This window comes from Rhinopithecus roxellana, chromosome 5 (assembly GCF_007565055.1).
Source record: "Rhinopithecus roxellana isolate Shanxi Qingling chromosome 5, ASM756505v1, whole genome shotgun sequence".
Taxonomy (NCBI): Eukaryota; Metazoa; Chordata; class Mammalia; order Primates; family Cercopithecidae; genus Rhinopithecus; species Rhinopithecus roxellana.
The window spans coordinates 54,134,992-54,150,602 of record NC_044553.1 but is presented as its reverse complement, the minus strand read 5'-3'; the positions used below and the strand labels follow the sequence as shown (position 1 = coordinate 54,150,602).

General features: G+C 36.7%; 1 protein-coding gene across 3 annotated transcripts in view; it reads right to left on the bottom strand.

Moving 5' to 3' along the window:
• PRKD1 (protein kinase D1) overlaps positions 1-15,611 on the bottom strand; it is a 355,712-nt gene that overhangs the window by 45,256 nt on the left and 294,845 nt on the right. For 2 of the 3 annotated variants that reach the window (XM_030931729.1, XM_030931727.1), the window contains exons 5-13: positions 15,267-15,477; positions 15,062-15,139; positions 12,819-13,023; positions 10,955-11,078; positions 9,389-9,466; positions 7,242-7,521; positions 5,587-5,639; positions 3,019-3,091; positions 656-762 (exon numbers count right to left, since the gene is read on the bottom strand). In XM_030931729.1, coding sequence (XP_030787589.1) covers positions 656-762; positions 3,019-3,091; positions 5,587-5,639; positions 7,242-7,521; positions 9,389-9,466; positions 10,955-11,078; positions 12,819-13,023; positions 15,062-15,139; positions 15,267-15,477 — 1,209 coding nt within the window. The remainder of the gene's footprint in view (positions 1-655; positions 763-3,018; positions 3,092-5,586; positions 5,640-7,241; positions 7,522-9,388; positions 9,467-10,954; positions 11,079-12,818; positions 13,024-15,061; positions 15,140-15,266; positions 15,478-15,611) is intronic. The other variant, XM_030931728.1, reaches the window with a different exon arrangement.

Genomic DNA, 15,611 nt, shown 5'->3' with positions numbered 1-15,611 from the left:
TCAACTGAGTAGCCTAGATAGCCATGATGACTACATTTAGCAAACAACTGCTCTATTTCTCTTTGGTCTGCAAAAAAATTTTAATGGTGACAAAAATCTTTATCGCATGATATGTTTTATTATCAAATTCTGGTTTGAAAAAAGGGACTGTTATTAATGAGAGAAGTTAAGTGACATGCTCGATGTCAAATGAAAGGCTTACAGTGAGAGACAAAGAGGACATTAATAACATCAAGATGATCTGCTTCTCAGACACATCTCACTCCCGTAACTGATATGCTGACAGTTACACACCCAATTCATATAATTATCACAGCACAAAGAAGACGTGTTTATGGCAGCAAGGTCATTTGTAATATAAAATAAAATGGTATCAGCATGTCCACTACAAGTAAATGCTGAAACATTACCCATTTAATGAATATTAATTATATACTGAAACCTAGAATTAAATACATAAAAAAGAACAACTGCTGCCTAGACTCAGGAAAGACACTATTGAGGCAAGTTCTGATACTTGATCTGCCATTTCAATTATTTTAAAGTGTTCCAAAATATTTATACCACAGGTTTTGAGAGAAAATTTCTTTGCTTTGCAGAAGTAAAAGATGAGGGATTTTTATGCCCTTCCCCTGAATGAGAACCAAAGAAGTACCTGTAGAATTGCAACCTCGTTACGAAGCTGGCTTTCTTGTTTTGTTGGAAATCGTAATTTGTCAATGATTTTAATAGCTACATCTCTTCCTGTTTTACGATGTTTTCCTTTAAAATGAAAAAGGGAAGCATTAGTATGTTATTAAATAGGATCTATCTTAAAGAACACTAAAATTTGCAAGGACATTTAAAGAAATGATAAATATTTCACTGAATAAATTAACATTTCTAAAGAGCATTGACTTACACATATATATAAAGATTTCATTATTCTAAATCAAATATGTGCTTTAAAATTAGCCATAATTTAGAACGCAAAAGAATTGGGGCATTAAAAGCTATATGTATCAACAGCCTGGTATTTTTTCACAAAAATGTATGTTTTAGAAACAGAATATTAAGCTACTTAATATAGAAAATATTTGTTTCACCAGCAAATTAACTCCCCTTTAGAAAGTATAATTTTAAAGTCCTGATAAGATAATGTATGTTATAGGGGAAAGAATTAAAGTCTTGGCTCTGCCACTTATTAGCTGTGTGATCTTGAGCAAATCCCTCACTCTTTCTGAATTCTAGGTTCCTCATCTACAGTGAGGAGAAGATTGGATGAAAGAAGGCATATAAAGTATACAAAATACCCTGGTAACTATGCACACTCAAAAAATGTTAGTTATCATAATCATCATCATCACCACATAATAGGCCCTTTATGTGTATTACACCTCATTTAACTACTGCAACAAACTTTTCAGGAATTCTATGGGGCACCCCCAAGTTCTTAACTTCTACACTACTATATTGTGGTAAGTACAAAATGTAGCAGTGTTCATTGAATCTGAAAATAAGAAATGAAAATGAATCAGAAAATAGAAATGGAAAATGGATCTAATTACTCAAACTTTTTGGTTACATACAAACGAACTTGAAATTCCAGTCTTCCAACACTTGTAAATCTAGTGTTCACTCACCCGATATCCCACTCTCACTATTCCTTCTCTTTCCAGACTGTTTCTCTTCACTATTAAATCAGCTTGTGTTCATGTTCTCTACTCCCTTAACATCATTTCTTCCTCTATGATTGACTGCAGTCTATTTCAACTCAGCCATTTTCCTGCAAGTACTTTTTTCAAGGCCATAACTTCTTTTGTCTCTACTCCTCCATCACTGTAGTACTTGACCTCTCTTCTGAGACTCTTCTCATCTACTTTACCCCATTTGTGTCTAATCTTAAAGTGTCAGTCTTCCATGTGGCAGCCTCCTCCTACTCCTGGTCTTCAGTGTTGGACGTTCCAAATTATCTGGCCTCTGGTGGTCTCTCTGCTCTCATTTGTCACCCTTGTCTCACCCCTATATGATGTGCAGTTATGCCTATTTACCATGATCTATCTACCATAATTTTTTTTTTGCATGCAACTATTACACTGTAGAGCAATAATTGAACATTTGGTCCCCTCTATTATACAGTTATGCATTAACAAACGGTACAATGGTTAGTGGCTCATGATAGGTTTCTCATCAAAGAAACCACTGGATCATTTTATAAGACTTAACATTACATTGTAAAATAGAGTAGAACTTAATTACTTTTTAAATTAAAAAGTATAATATTATATGGTGATAAATAAAATTGAATGGAACATTGTGATTATTTCAGAACACTCAACTTCACCACAAGAAATAATTTCTTACTGATAATATTAAGGAACTGAAAGTTATGAGGTCATTTTACAGGGCAAATAAAGCATTAATATTAAATATTTTTTAAAGACTTGAAAACTATTCTTTAACTGGCTGGAATCTAAAATAGCAGAAGTTAGAATAATAAATCTACCAAAGAGCTTGACAATAAGAAAATAGGTAAAGACTTGGTATTTCACCTCAAAAATTAAAAAAAATTCAATCCTTCAGGAAACAAATATATTGTTAACGACACTGGAAAGTTAAATTTTGTTTTGTCTACTAATATGAATGGACTTCTCATCAAGTGTGCCAAAAGAAAATGGAATTAATTTGTTTACAAATCATAACTTCCTTGTTTTCTCAATATTTTGTCTGATATTCCAAACTTCTTCAGTACTGTGTGTAGAGTTTGTCTATACTAAGAAAAAAGGTTTTTCGGGAGTATGAAACTTTCTCTTTCGAAACACAAATATACCAATTTTCCAAGTAGGAACTATCTCAAAAAAAATTTTTAAAGACAGAATACAGAAAGATACACAGAAATATAGGTCTTCCTATATTTCTGAAAGAATACAGAAAGATACACATAGGTCTTCCCTTTTATGTTTTTCCTGGAAATACGCTTTTAAAAATATAACTAGCGAAAACTTTAAGTTCATAAAAATACTCAGTGAGATAACCTACCTCCATAAACAATTCCAAACTGTCCAGAACCCAGTACTTCATCAGGAAAAATCTGATACACTGTGCTGATGTCCTAGAGGTACAAGTCCAATGAAAAAAAAAAACATGAAGCAGAACAAAACGTTAGTCCTAAAAATTAATATAATTCTATTAAATATATTATAAACATTAAGTATTTTTAAAATAAATTAGAAATGCTAGAAATCTGAGATGACTGTAATATTCAAAGCACATTCTTTTTTGTTTTTTTTTTTTTTTTTTTTGAGATGGAGTCTCGCTCTGTTGCTCAGGCTGGAGTGCAGTGGCGCAATCTCAGCTCACTGCAACCTCCACCTCCTGGGTTCAAGAGATTCTCCTGCCTCAGCCTCCTGAGTAGCTGAGATTACAGGCACGCACCACCACGCCCAGCTAATTTTTGTATTTTTAGTAGAGACAGGGTTTCCCCATGTTGGTCAGGCTGGTCTGGAGCTCCTTACCTCGTGATCTGCCTGCCTTGGCCTCCCAAAATTCTAGGATTACAGGTGTGAGCCACCATGCCCGGCCTCAAAGCACACTCTTTAATTAATGTAATAACATAAAGTTATGAAAACTGTTCTGATCTTAAGTGACAGAGGTTTTCTAATGTGCTAGCACATATGTTTCATTAGAAAGATGACGAAAAACCATACAATGTGATTTACTATAAGTATTGAAAAAGATATTTGCCTGTTGAGATGGTTATTTGGAAATGTCATTAAATAATCACGGTTCCCAATCACGTGTCTGTGTGAATCCTGATTCCAACCACTTCTCCCTGTATGACTAGAATGAAAAGGTTGCTCCCTTATTAGTCACCCACATGCAGATGAACCTAAAGTGACGGAAGAGGAGGCTGAATCACTGTGAGTGAGCTGGAGAGGCTGCAGAAGGATGGCAACCCATATGAAATTCTCATCTGTGAAGTAGCTAAACTCGTCCAATTTCATCACTTCGGGAGCTAACAAGTTCCAAAAGTCTAATGCTTTCTCTTTGAAATAATAACTGTTAAATAAAGCATCTTTTAAATCTATGTTTTATTGTCTGTGATTTCATGCTGACGAAATCACAAGGTAATGCTTTTTTCCTTTATATATTCCTATTACATCCTATCGGATTTTCCACCTATCTTCTACCCTTATACTTGACTTTATTTTTTTTTAAGTCCTTCTGCACATTCTGCACATGTACCCTAGACGTTAAAGTATAATAAAAAAAGAAGTCCTTTAATATCAAATCCTACCCTCTCCATATCCTACAAATCCTTATCTTTTTCCTTTGTTCTTCCCCCTAGAAAATAACTACAAGTTGTCTCCATCCTGTGATTCTTCAAAGTATCCACAGGATGAGTTCAAGGCTGTCTAAGGACAAGACAAGTAATATTAATACTATTCTATTATTCTGATTTCAAGCGACTTCATCTGTTAAGAGAAGTGTTCTTTAGGCTTTCTGATAACTCAATGGCTGATCCAAAATTTTCAGTAGACAACAGTGGCTGAAGAGAGTGGAACAACTCCACAGCTATCAGGAATTTCCCAAGAGGCTTATAGAGTAACTTGTATTTCCTAAAATGTCCCTGGCTAAGCAAAGCCAACAGGAGTCTGCAGAAAAGAAATTTCTTTAGGAATCTATCTCATAATTGACAGCACAAGAATTTATCTAACCTTCACTATAAAGTTTACCTAGTCCTCTCTAATTCGTATTTGGCTGTTTACTTTATGCCACTTTAATGTAGGTTTCAAAGATAAAGTAAGGATGAATAGAGTTTCATGAAGTTAATTTTTTAAACAAATTTTTATAAACTATAAGCTGTAAACTGCATTCTTTTGGCCATAGGTACAGCAGGTAAAATAGAGAAAAGGGTCTGGGTCACAGGAGGAGGTAGAAAAGCCCTTATTAGTTTTTGGCTACTTGCCTTAGGGATAAAATATAACAAATAAAGCAAACATTTGACAGACTGTAAAAGATTTCATAATATGGCTGACCTACAATTTTCAAAAACTAAGCTGCAAGGATGGAGTTATGTGGCACAGGTAACTAGGGTGCTACAATGAGAACCCATAAGATTTGATTTATGCAACTTTCTTAAAGTTGATGTGTACAAATCACTATAAGAGCATTTGCAACTCCTTGTCATAATACAGCACTTCTAGGTAGCAACTAAGGAATGAGAACAATGGCATGTTTAAGCTACTCATGCAAAGCAAGAAATTTATCTTATTCTGCTGGTGTATTTATTTTACTGTGTAATATCAGCCATTAAAATTCCAGTACCAAGAAGGGCAAATATGTGAGAAATCAGGCATCACATTATAATTGCCTAGCTGAGATAAACAGATATTTGACTCTATATTACAGAACTGATTATAGAAAAATTACTAAACAAATTTATATCATTTAATGTTTCTAAAATATCACAGAAAAATATCCAAATTCTATTCTGCTTTTCAAAATTTACTAAAAAATTAAAATGAATTTTAAAACCTATTTTATGATGCTTTTATTTTCCAGTAATCACATTACCAAGTTTTATATTAGTAGGTACATACTTACCACATTTTCTTGAATCTGGCAATTTGATACTGAAATACTCACAGAGATATCTCCTGGAAATGCATGTAAAACAATATGCACACAAAAAGTCAGTAAGATATGTGATAGCAACACAAGTAAATGCATGCTTACAAATCATCCTGCAAAAGTGGTTTTAAAGAAATCACAGCAATTAGCTTTTTCTAAGAAAATGTCATTCGAGTATTTCTTTCTTTTCAAAATTACATATTCACCATACTTAGTTTTGAAAAATAACATTCTGTCAATTTAGGGTTTGGCGTCAGAAGGACTTGGATTCAAATACTGGCTTTGCTACTTCACAGCTTTGGTACAAGCTCGGACAACTTAATCTCACTCGAGAGACACTGATTTCCTCAGTTGTAAAACAGGCCAATCATTAAAGTCTACCTGTTGGAATTGGATTAGGCATTAAAATAGAGATCTCATGTAAAGTGCTTAGCACCAAAATAGGTATATATATTCTATTAATATGTATTTTGATTGTAGAGATAAACTAAACATTATGACAGATCAACAGATAACACTATAATGTAAAAAACCAGGGGTTAATTCATAGGTTTCATTATGAGTAACTATTACGAAATTTAAAAATAAATGACTTTTTTATTCAAATATTCCTCTAATATTTCTTCTTTAAAATTTATCCACAATACTGGATCTAGGTTGCATTTTAGCAAACATATCTCATTCAACTAATGAACAGAGACTTCTTCCTGGGATAAAATGATCAAGAATTACCAATTACCATGTACTCTGCACATCAAATTACCATATCCTGCGCAGAATACTAGGTGAAGTGTCTTTAGGGAAACTTATTAATTCAGATTTGCAAATAACAAGACTTGCACTCCATGTCAAGCTGAAGTTGACTACACTTCTTCCTCCTCTTCTTTCTTCTCCTCCTCCTCCTCCTCCTTCTTCTTCCTCTTCCTCTTCTTTTCTTCTTCTTCCTCTTCCTCTCCATCTCCTTCTCCTATCTTCTTCTTCTTTTCTCACATTCCATGTCAAGCTGAAGCTGGCTAGATTTCTCCTCCTCCTCCCCCTCCCCCTCCCCCCTCTCCTCCTTTTTGCCCAGGCAGGAATGCAATGGCTTGATCTTGGCTCGCTGCAACCTGTGCTTCCTGAGCTCAAGCAGTTCTCCTGCCTCAGGCTCCAGAGTAGCTGGGACCGCAGGCGCATGCCACCATGTCTGGTTAATTTTTGTATTTTTTTGTAGAGACAGGGTTTCCTCATGTTGCCCAGGCTGGACAAGAACTCCTGGGCTCAAGTCCTCCACCTACCTTGGCCTCCCAAAGTGCAGGGGTTAGAGGTGTGAGCCACTGAGCCTGGCCAGATTACTTCTTCTTTTACAACCAATAGCTCTAGAGGTCTGTAATTGCCTAATACATAGTGTTTACCTGAATTTGTTAAATTTTAATATAAAATACCTACGATAAAATAGGATAATTTAACAAACTAAACATCTTAGTATGTGCAGCAGCTTTTATTTAGAGACTGTACATTCTCCAATAAACTAAATCATCCCCAAGGAGTCTTTCTTCATTCTGTTTTCAGGAAGGACAGGGCACATGTTTACTAAGCAATGGGTAGGTACGTGATGAGCTTTGGGCTGGTTAGAAAACGGGCAGACTCACTGTGCAAGTTGGTTCCTGTACCCACAGACGAGCCCTTGGGAATGACGGGCATGAGGGCATGTTGGATGGCTATCTCCCACATCCTGGCCACATCTGCACCAACGCCACTGGTGAGGACACTGTTATTTGGTGGTGGGCTGGAAGGATTGAGCACATTTTCTCCCACATAATACACTACATTTGTCGTAGTGATTTCAAAACAATGAGGATTGGCCCCATTAGGAATTAAAGGTGAAGTTTTTGCTGGTTCCAGAGATAAAATTTCAGATAAAGGAATTTCCTGTGAAAGAAAAAAAGTGCCAAAGGTAGTTTATGAAAAGTATGTAAACTTTCAAAGAAAGCTGATGCCAAGAACATGTGAAAAATGACATCACAAATAACCACCATTTATATAAAATAGTTTTAAACTATAAAACACAGAATATTGCTAAGCGAAATTTAAAAAATAGCTTTACTATGGGAAACCTTATTTCCTTTTTCTAGAAAATGTGACTTTTTATGCTATGTTCATGTGGCAAGAGTAAGCATGGTTAGGAATAATGATTTTGAATCTTCACCACAATCTAAGACTTAGAAAATAAATGATAATTTTTGTTAACAGTGAGGTAGAATCACAACACTTTTGAAATGCATTTAGGTAGACATGGCTATTTTTAAATTTTAACCTATTCTTTAAGGCACTCAATACATGTTAATGTAATAACATAGCCAAGTGAATAGTTTAAGTGAGGACAACTAGACACTGGTTTTAAAACGGTCTTTTTCTTTTCTGAGACAGAATCTTGCTCTGTCACCCAAGCTGGAGTGCAGTGGCGTGATCTCGGCTCTTTGCAATCTCCACCTCCCGAGTTCAAGCAGTTCTTCTGCCTCAGCCTCCCAAGTAGCTGGAATTTCAGGTGCCTGCCCCTACACCTGGCTAATTTTTAGATTTTTAGTAGAGATAGGGTTTCAACATGCTGGCCAGGCTGGTCTTGAACTCTTGAACTCCTGACCTCACGCTGCCCGCCTCAGCCTCCCAAAGTCCTGGGATTACAGGGGTGAGCCACTGCGCCCAGCCATTTATTTATTTATTTATTTATTCATTTATATTTATTTTTGAGATGGAGTCTTATTCTGTTGCTTAGGCTGGAGTGCAATGGTGCAATCCTGGCTCACTGCAAACTCTGCCTCCTGAATTCAGGTGATTCTCCTGCCTCAGCCTCCTGAGTAGCTGAGATTACAGGTGCACCCCATCACGTCTGGCTAATTTGTGTATTTCTGTAAAGACGAGGTTTCATCATGTTGGCTAAGTTGGTCTAGAACTCCTGACCTCAAGTGATCCACCTGCCTTGGCCTCCCAAAGTGCTGGGATTACAGATATGAGCCACTGCGCCTGGCCAATAGTCATCATTTTTAAGGCAATTCATATTAAAAAAAATTAATCACTACTGTGTCTTCCAGGAAGTATGTAGGGACTAAAAAATAATAACTTTTAAAACAAACTTTTAATTTTAAAATTAGTGAGGTTTCCATTTTATGTGACAGCTGTGTAAAATGGCTATGGAGAATCAAATCAACTATTCCACAGTCTGCGTTCATTTTGAAGGACCACGTATCTACCCTTTTCTCTATGAAGACTTTGTTTTGGAGTTGTGTTTTTCTGGGTGATATAATATGCCACAACTGTATCATTTAATGTAGAGGGACAGAATAAAAATTGCTGCCATTTTTTTCTCTAGAGAAAAGTGCTCTTTGTGAATACTGACAAGCATGGAGAAATCATACAATGTTTCTTCCCTCCTGGCAGTGTGCTAGATGCAGTGGATATCAGGAGTTTACCTTGAGCTGATCTGCTGTGACCATTAATTTTCTAGTTAAATCACACATCTTTGCTAAAATATTCATTAATCTTTGCCTCCCTCCCTCTCCCATCTTCCCATGGTACCAGAAGCACTACTTGGGGAAATATAAAATTCACAGATGAATCAAGGGGTCCCAACCTGAATCCCAAGAAATTTGGAGACTGTAGAAAAGAAAAAAAAAATAGCTCCTGGAGGAAGCACAAAAATAGTCACGTTTGTTGGATGTATTTCCTATTTCTTACACTCTACATTCCCAAGGAAAAGCAATAAGAGGCATGAAACTACAAAGAAAGAGCCCCCTCTTACCTTGTAGTACCTGCTTCCTGTGTCATTTTGAAAGAGGGTAATACATTTGCTATCCAATCTCCAATAGTGCCGTTTCCGCTGAAACAGAAGTTAGATCCAAGATCCTTTTTAAAAAACTTTAAAAATATCCACAATTGATAAAACAAATAGATTTCCCCAATGGGGACATAAGATTCGAGGGTGGAAAGTGCATGGGCTTTGGAAAAGGCAGATTCACGCTCAATTTCAGGCTCTGGAGGCTGACTATTTAGCCACATGTCTGATAAATATCTGGATTTATGTTACAGGGTCGTGAGTAATAAAGAAGATGAAGTATTAGCACCCAATAAGAGCCTGGCATTTAGAAAGTGCATAGTAAACAGAAAACATCATTTTTAAGCTTATTTCACTGCGTGAAGGGCTAAAGGCAGGTGTATAGTTTATAATAAAATAAGGTTTACTAGGAGATGCAATGTTTATTATGCATGCTTATTATTTTAGGACATAAGAAATGCCATGCTGATGGAACCAGGTATTCTCACTTCCATTGGCAATGGGCAAATTCTGAATGTTAGAGTAGAAGTAAAGAATATTTTGCTGGACAGTAAGTTTGACTCCATGACATCAACTTAAAGTCAGGGGACTGCATCAAACAACCAACTCTACCTTCTCTCCAGCTCACTAGAAATCTAACCACTATGATTTGGTGATCAGGTCTTTCTTCACTGTAGGTATATCTTTCAGGATTTTAGGGTGTGTGTGTATTTTTATCTTATAAAAGACCCCAAAGCTCTATTATTCTGCTCTTCTCCTCCACAACCAATTTCAGGCCAGTCAAATATATTAAATATATTACACCATGTCTAAAAAGAACCATGCGGTATTCAATTGAGCCCTATAATATCAGGTAAGTCTTCTCTCTCTAACAGATATGGTCGAAATTATAGATAGATCAATTAGGTTATAGGTGTCTGCTTATCTGTAGTGATCCTTTAGGTAAGAGATGAGAAAAGCAATACAGTAAAAGAAATCAGCCAATTGTCAATTTAACTTTGAAACGTGAATCAAGTTGTTCTCTCTTATGTACATACACAACCTCATTCATCAACTATTAAGAAAATCTGGAGACATGAACACTCAGGATACAGGCTTCCAATGTTCCTGAGTGGGTCAGTTCTTCAGGGAAAACTTAGTTAAGGACTTAGGAAGTATAAGATAGTTATCACTGTTTTATTCTCTGCCTAGAATGCAGTGTTTCTTATAAAATTCTAAATTGCAGTGGAGCATTCTGAAAGCACATACTGTGGCTTCCACAAGTACTATAAAACGGCAGGTAGACATCTCAGGTAATCAAAGTCAATGACTTTGTTTGCCTGAAATTGCTTTCCACATTTTTTCCTAACTCCATTGCTTGCTGAACTACATCTGACACCCCGAGACTGTAATGCACCTTACCTAATCCTGTGTCATGCCTGTGCTGAGGTTTACTCTGAGTAATGAAGGCATCTCACAGCCCTCACAGGACATTAGCAACTCCTCTAATTAAAGCTAGCAAGGCAAGAGAACATTGTTCCCTGTGGATCTTACCAGCGTGTCCTTGCTGGTGTAGTGGACCATCCATCCTTCTTTCATGACTGTGCTGCTTTTCCTCTTCGTGTGTTTGACAGACTGCACTACTCTCATGAGTGGGATATTGTTGCTTGTTGATGGACTTGAGAAGTCAAAATATTGTAGGATAAAAATGTTTTCAGGTACATTTTATGTATTTTCATGCATAAAACCTTATGTCAGCTAATCCAAGTGAAACTTTACAAAAATTCACATCTCAATTTTAGTAAAACGTATTGTCAGGCACCATGGTTCTGAAAGTGGGTTACTCTGTAGAGTGATAGGCACTTTATTTGTATACCTTAAAAAATCCCGGCTGGGTGCAGTGGCTCACATCTGTAATCCCAGCACTTTGGGAGGCCAAGGCGTGTGGATCACGAGGTCAGGAGTTCAAGACCAGCCTGGCCAAGATGGTGAAACCCCGTCTCTACTAAAAGTACAACAACATCAGCCGGGCATGGTGGCGGGCGCCTGTAATCCCAGCTACTCCAGAGGCTGAGGCAGGGAATTGCTTGAACTTGGGAGGCGGAGGTTGCAGTGAGCAGAGACTGCGCCACTGCACTCCAGCCTGGGCGACAGAGCAAGACACCGTCTAAAAAAAAAAACCCAAGGCTGGGTAATAAGCACCTCATCTTTTGGGTTGAACTGTATGGTGTTCAGTTTTCAGGTCAACCTGAGGTAGAATACTTCTTAGTCTACTGAGGCCACACTATTCAGACTCATACATGAAAGCTTATTTGCTTATTTATTTCCTATTATAGGTACATTATCAATCATTTAGAGATTACATTATTCAATATGAATTTTTAGTTTCTCTGCATAATGTCATAATAATTGAAATCTGCTAGTCTCTGTTTCTTCCTCTCTTCATCCCTCCCTCCTTGCCCCAATCCCCACAATATGAATATATATGTTATTCCCCCCACTGCCCCCTCACCATGCAAACTCTTTGGCATACACTTTCAAAGAAGTGTATGTCTTCAAAGGACAGGTCATAAGACAATTATTTCCCACTATTTAAAAAATGTTCATTATGCCATTAAATGGAAAAAAAAATCATTTCATTGCTCTACTCTCATGAACAATTTCTGTCTGTCAGTAAACATGGCATTTGTAAAATGGACACAAAAATTTCAATAGGCTTTATGATATAAATCAGAGACTAGGAAACATTTTCTGTAAAGGGCTAGGTAATAAATATTTTAGTTTTTGCAAAAGACCTAACTTTACCAATATAGTGCAAAAGCAGCCAGAGACAATATGAATGGGCATGGCTATGTTCCCATAAAACTTTACTATAAATTGGGCAGTCCAATCTGTCCTGGTGGCCACATTGTGCTGACTCCTGATATAAAAAGTGGGGATCATCCAGTAACCAAAAGCATAATTAGATAACAGATATAAAATTGCACATACTTCTGAAATAATATCAAGAACAGTGAAGTATACACAGACTATGATATTTATAACAGGGGCCAGCTAATAAAATAGATGATGTCTGCTGAGTTTGATCTTGATCTTTCTTGTTTCTACACAATGAGCTTCGAATTAATATTAACTTAGTAATAAACTTGTGGATGGCAAACGTGAGCATCTCTCACATGCAAAAGAAAATGGGTCAATGAATGAGGTGATGCTAGGAAAGGATGGAAACCACACTTCTCCCAGGGAACCCAGACCTCCTAACTTCAAAGGCTCTCATCTACAGCACACAGATCATTCATAAGAAATTAAACATGTACTTCACATTTCTACTATAATCTATTAAAATATCAAAGAGGTTTAAAGAGAAAATACTGCTTGGGGTTTGCCTGTTTGCTGAGGCTGGCAGTGCTGCTCTCACCTGATGGTTCTGTTGGCATCCTCGTGGTCTGGGTCTGGATCTTGCATCTCACCACTGTCATTCTGGCACTCTGCCATTGCCATCTCTGCATCTTGGACCATTGCTTCTTCCATGTCATCCATGAGCCTACTGTTCCTTTCACTATCATTGTCATCACTCCCTTCTTCCATGACCACATCAGACTCTGCCCCAGGGCTAAGCAAATCTAGAAAATTATTTTGACCCATGAAGATAAGCCTGGAATCTTGGAACCAGGGCTTAAAAGACAGTCAGGTGATCCTAAAACAAATCAACTGGAAGCCCCAAAAAGGCAGTTCTGTGAAGAGATTATTTTCTTTTTTTTTTTTTAACTTTTATTTAAAGTTTAGGGGTACACGTACAGGTTTATTACCTAGGTAAACTTGTGTTATGGGGGTTTGTTGTACAGATTATTTCATCACCCAGGTATTAAGCCTGGTACCCATTAGTTATTTTTCCTGATCTTCCCTCCTCCCACACTCCAACCTCAAAGGGCCCCAGTGTGTGTTATTCCCCACTATGTGACCATGTGTTCTCATTATTTAGCTCCCACTTATAAGTGAGAACATGTGGTATTTGCTTTTCTGTTCCTAGGTTAGTTTGCTAAAGATAATGGCCTTCAGATCCATCCATGATTTTCAATTTCCTTTTTTATTTCAGTTTATAAGCATCTAAATTTATGAGAAGTTGAATATGTAATTTTATAGGTAGATGCTCGTTTTCCGTTCTTCTAAGCCTGAAAACATGAAAAGTCATGAAAAGCCTTGGAAGGAAGCCAAGGCTGGGATAGAAGTAAAATGCTAGAAGGCAAAGTGATACCAGGCCCCAGTGACTGGGAAGCTGCTCATATTTTAGAAACACAGCCCTGGTGGGAAAAAACGTATGTAAGAGGTTGACAGCAACTCTCACGTGAAAAAAGATTCAAGCCACTGATTCTTACTTTGAGTAACTTTGAAAATCACGAGTTCCAATATATTAAATTGGTCACATAGCTACAGCTTTTAAATAAGACATTTGATATTTGAAATAATATTGAACCCTGTCATTATACAGTTGATGGTAACGGTTAAAAATTATAATCACTTACTAATGCAAAGTACTCATTTTAAAATTAAAACATAGATTAATGAGAGACTCTAGCCTGCCAAGCTTGGAAAATTCACATTTTACCAGATTTTTCTGGATGTATGAGAAAATACCATTTTAAAGTAATCAACAACATCAAAAACTGTTCTGTTTCCCCTTAGTTATAGTTATCCGGTACACACTGACATTGCCTGAGCCTGAACAAAGTCAACACCACATGCCACAGAAAGTGGGACGATCGCCAAGCTTTCAATTTTGGCAGCTAATTCATGAATCTCCAAGCCAGAAACAAGTGTGACAATGTTTTCCTGGAGAGCTCTTCCTTCTTCTTCTTTTAGGTACAGTATATATTTCTTCTAGAGAAGAAAGTTCTAGAGCAAAGATATTCATTCATTCTTCTTAGTTCATCATTCATCAGCTTCTTAGTAACAAAAATATTCAACTAAAAGTATCTGTGGTCTTTTATAGCCATTTTTCTTTCCAGAGGAATTGGAAAACTGGTAGCAGACTAAAGGTACAAAGAAGACCACTATCTGCAGAAAAAGCTAACTTGGGATTCTAAGTCAAATATTTTGGTAGTGTTCCATTAGAATGCTACCTAGGAAGAAAATGTAAGCTCTTTGCTTAAGATATGGCATTTTTCGTAGCAGTCCTTCAAAGTTAATTTATACAGTTAGAGTTTTCTTGAAGGAATATTGCCAAATATAGAAAATATATCTATTTTTTGGTTGGCTGACAAAGTTCCTTTTATTATTAAAGATGACTGAAATGAGAAGGACAGAGGAAAAGAGACTGAGAACTACAACTTGTAGGCAGACTAACAACATCCACATTTCTGGGCAAACTAGGATAAGAGTAAAAGAAAATAAAGCTGGGAAATAAATTATGGCTACCCAAGTTTTCAATACTAGCTGCTTACCATGTAAAGATCATGAAAGGGTCTTTGACTGTTATCAAAACTCCATGGATGCTTTTCTATAGTAAAGTAGAACAAGCACTGGCCATAATTTACTTTTGGACTGTGTCTGAAATATCTGAACCAAAACCAAAACCATAACCAAAAACCCCAACTAAAATCATCATCACCACACTCTCTAATAGGGAAGAAGCACAGACATGACAGCTGATCTTTTACGTACCTCCATTAATAGTCACTTCGCCAAGGCAGTTGTTCGGTACTTTTGGTGCACAACGTTTATGGCAGTTGAATCTGCAATCTAATCCCAGTGATTTTCAAACAAAACAAAATGAGAATTTGTCAGAAAGAGAAGTGGTAGCCAGAAAATACTTATGTCAGATGAATGAGGGTGATCAAAGTTCGACAGGTGACAAAATCATCCTTACCTTTGCACTGTAAGCCCTGCCTGAAAAGCCCCTTCAGAAGCTTCTTGCAGTACTGGCACACCGTGGGCCGGGTGTAGGAGTGGATGACAAATGTATGTGGCACTTTAACTTTAGACATCAAAATCTTGTCAAGTTGAATTGGTCGTCCAATGTATGATTGAGAATTTGACCTCTTCTCTCGACCAATAAACGACTCTGATGGTGATTTCTGCTACATTTTGGAAAACAATAAAGGAAGATGTAAGAGGCTATTTGATTTATATATTTATATATTTTAAGATCTCGGTTTACTCTTGTATTTCGTACTTTGATGCTTAATAATATGAAAGAAATAATATTATATTT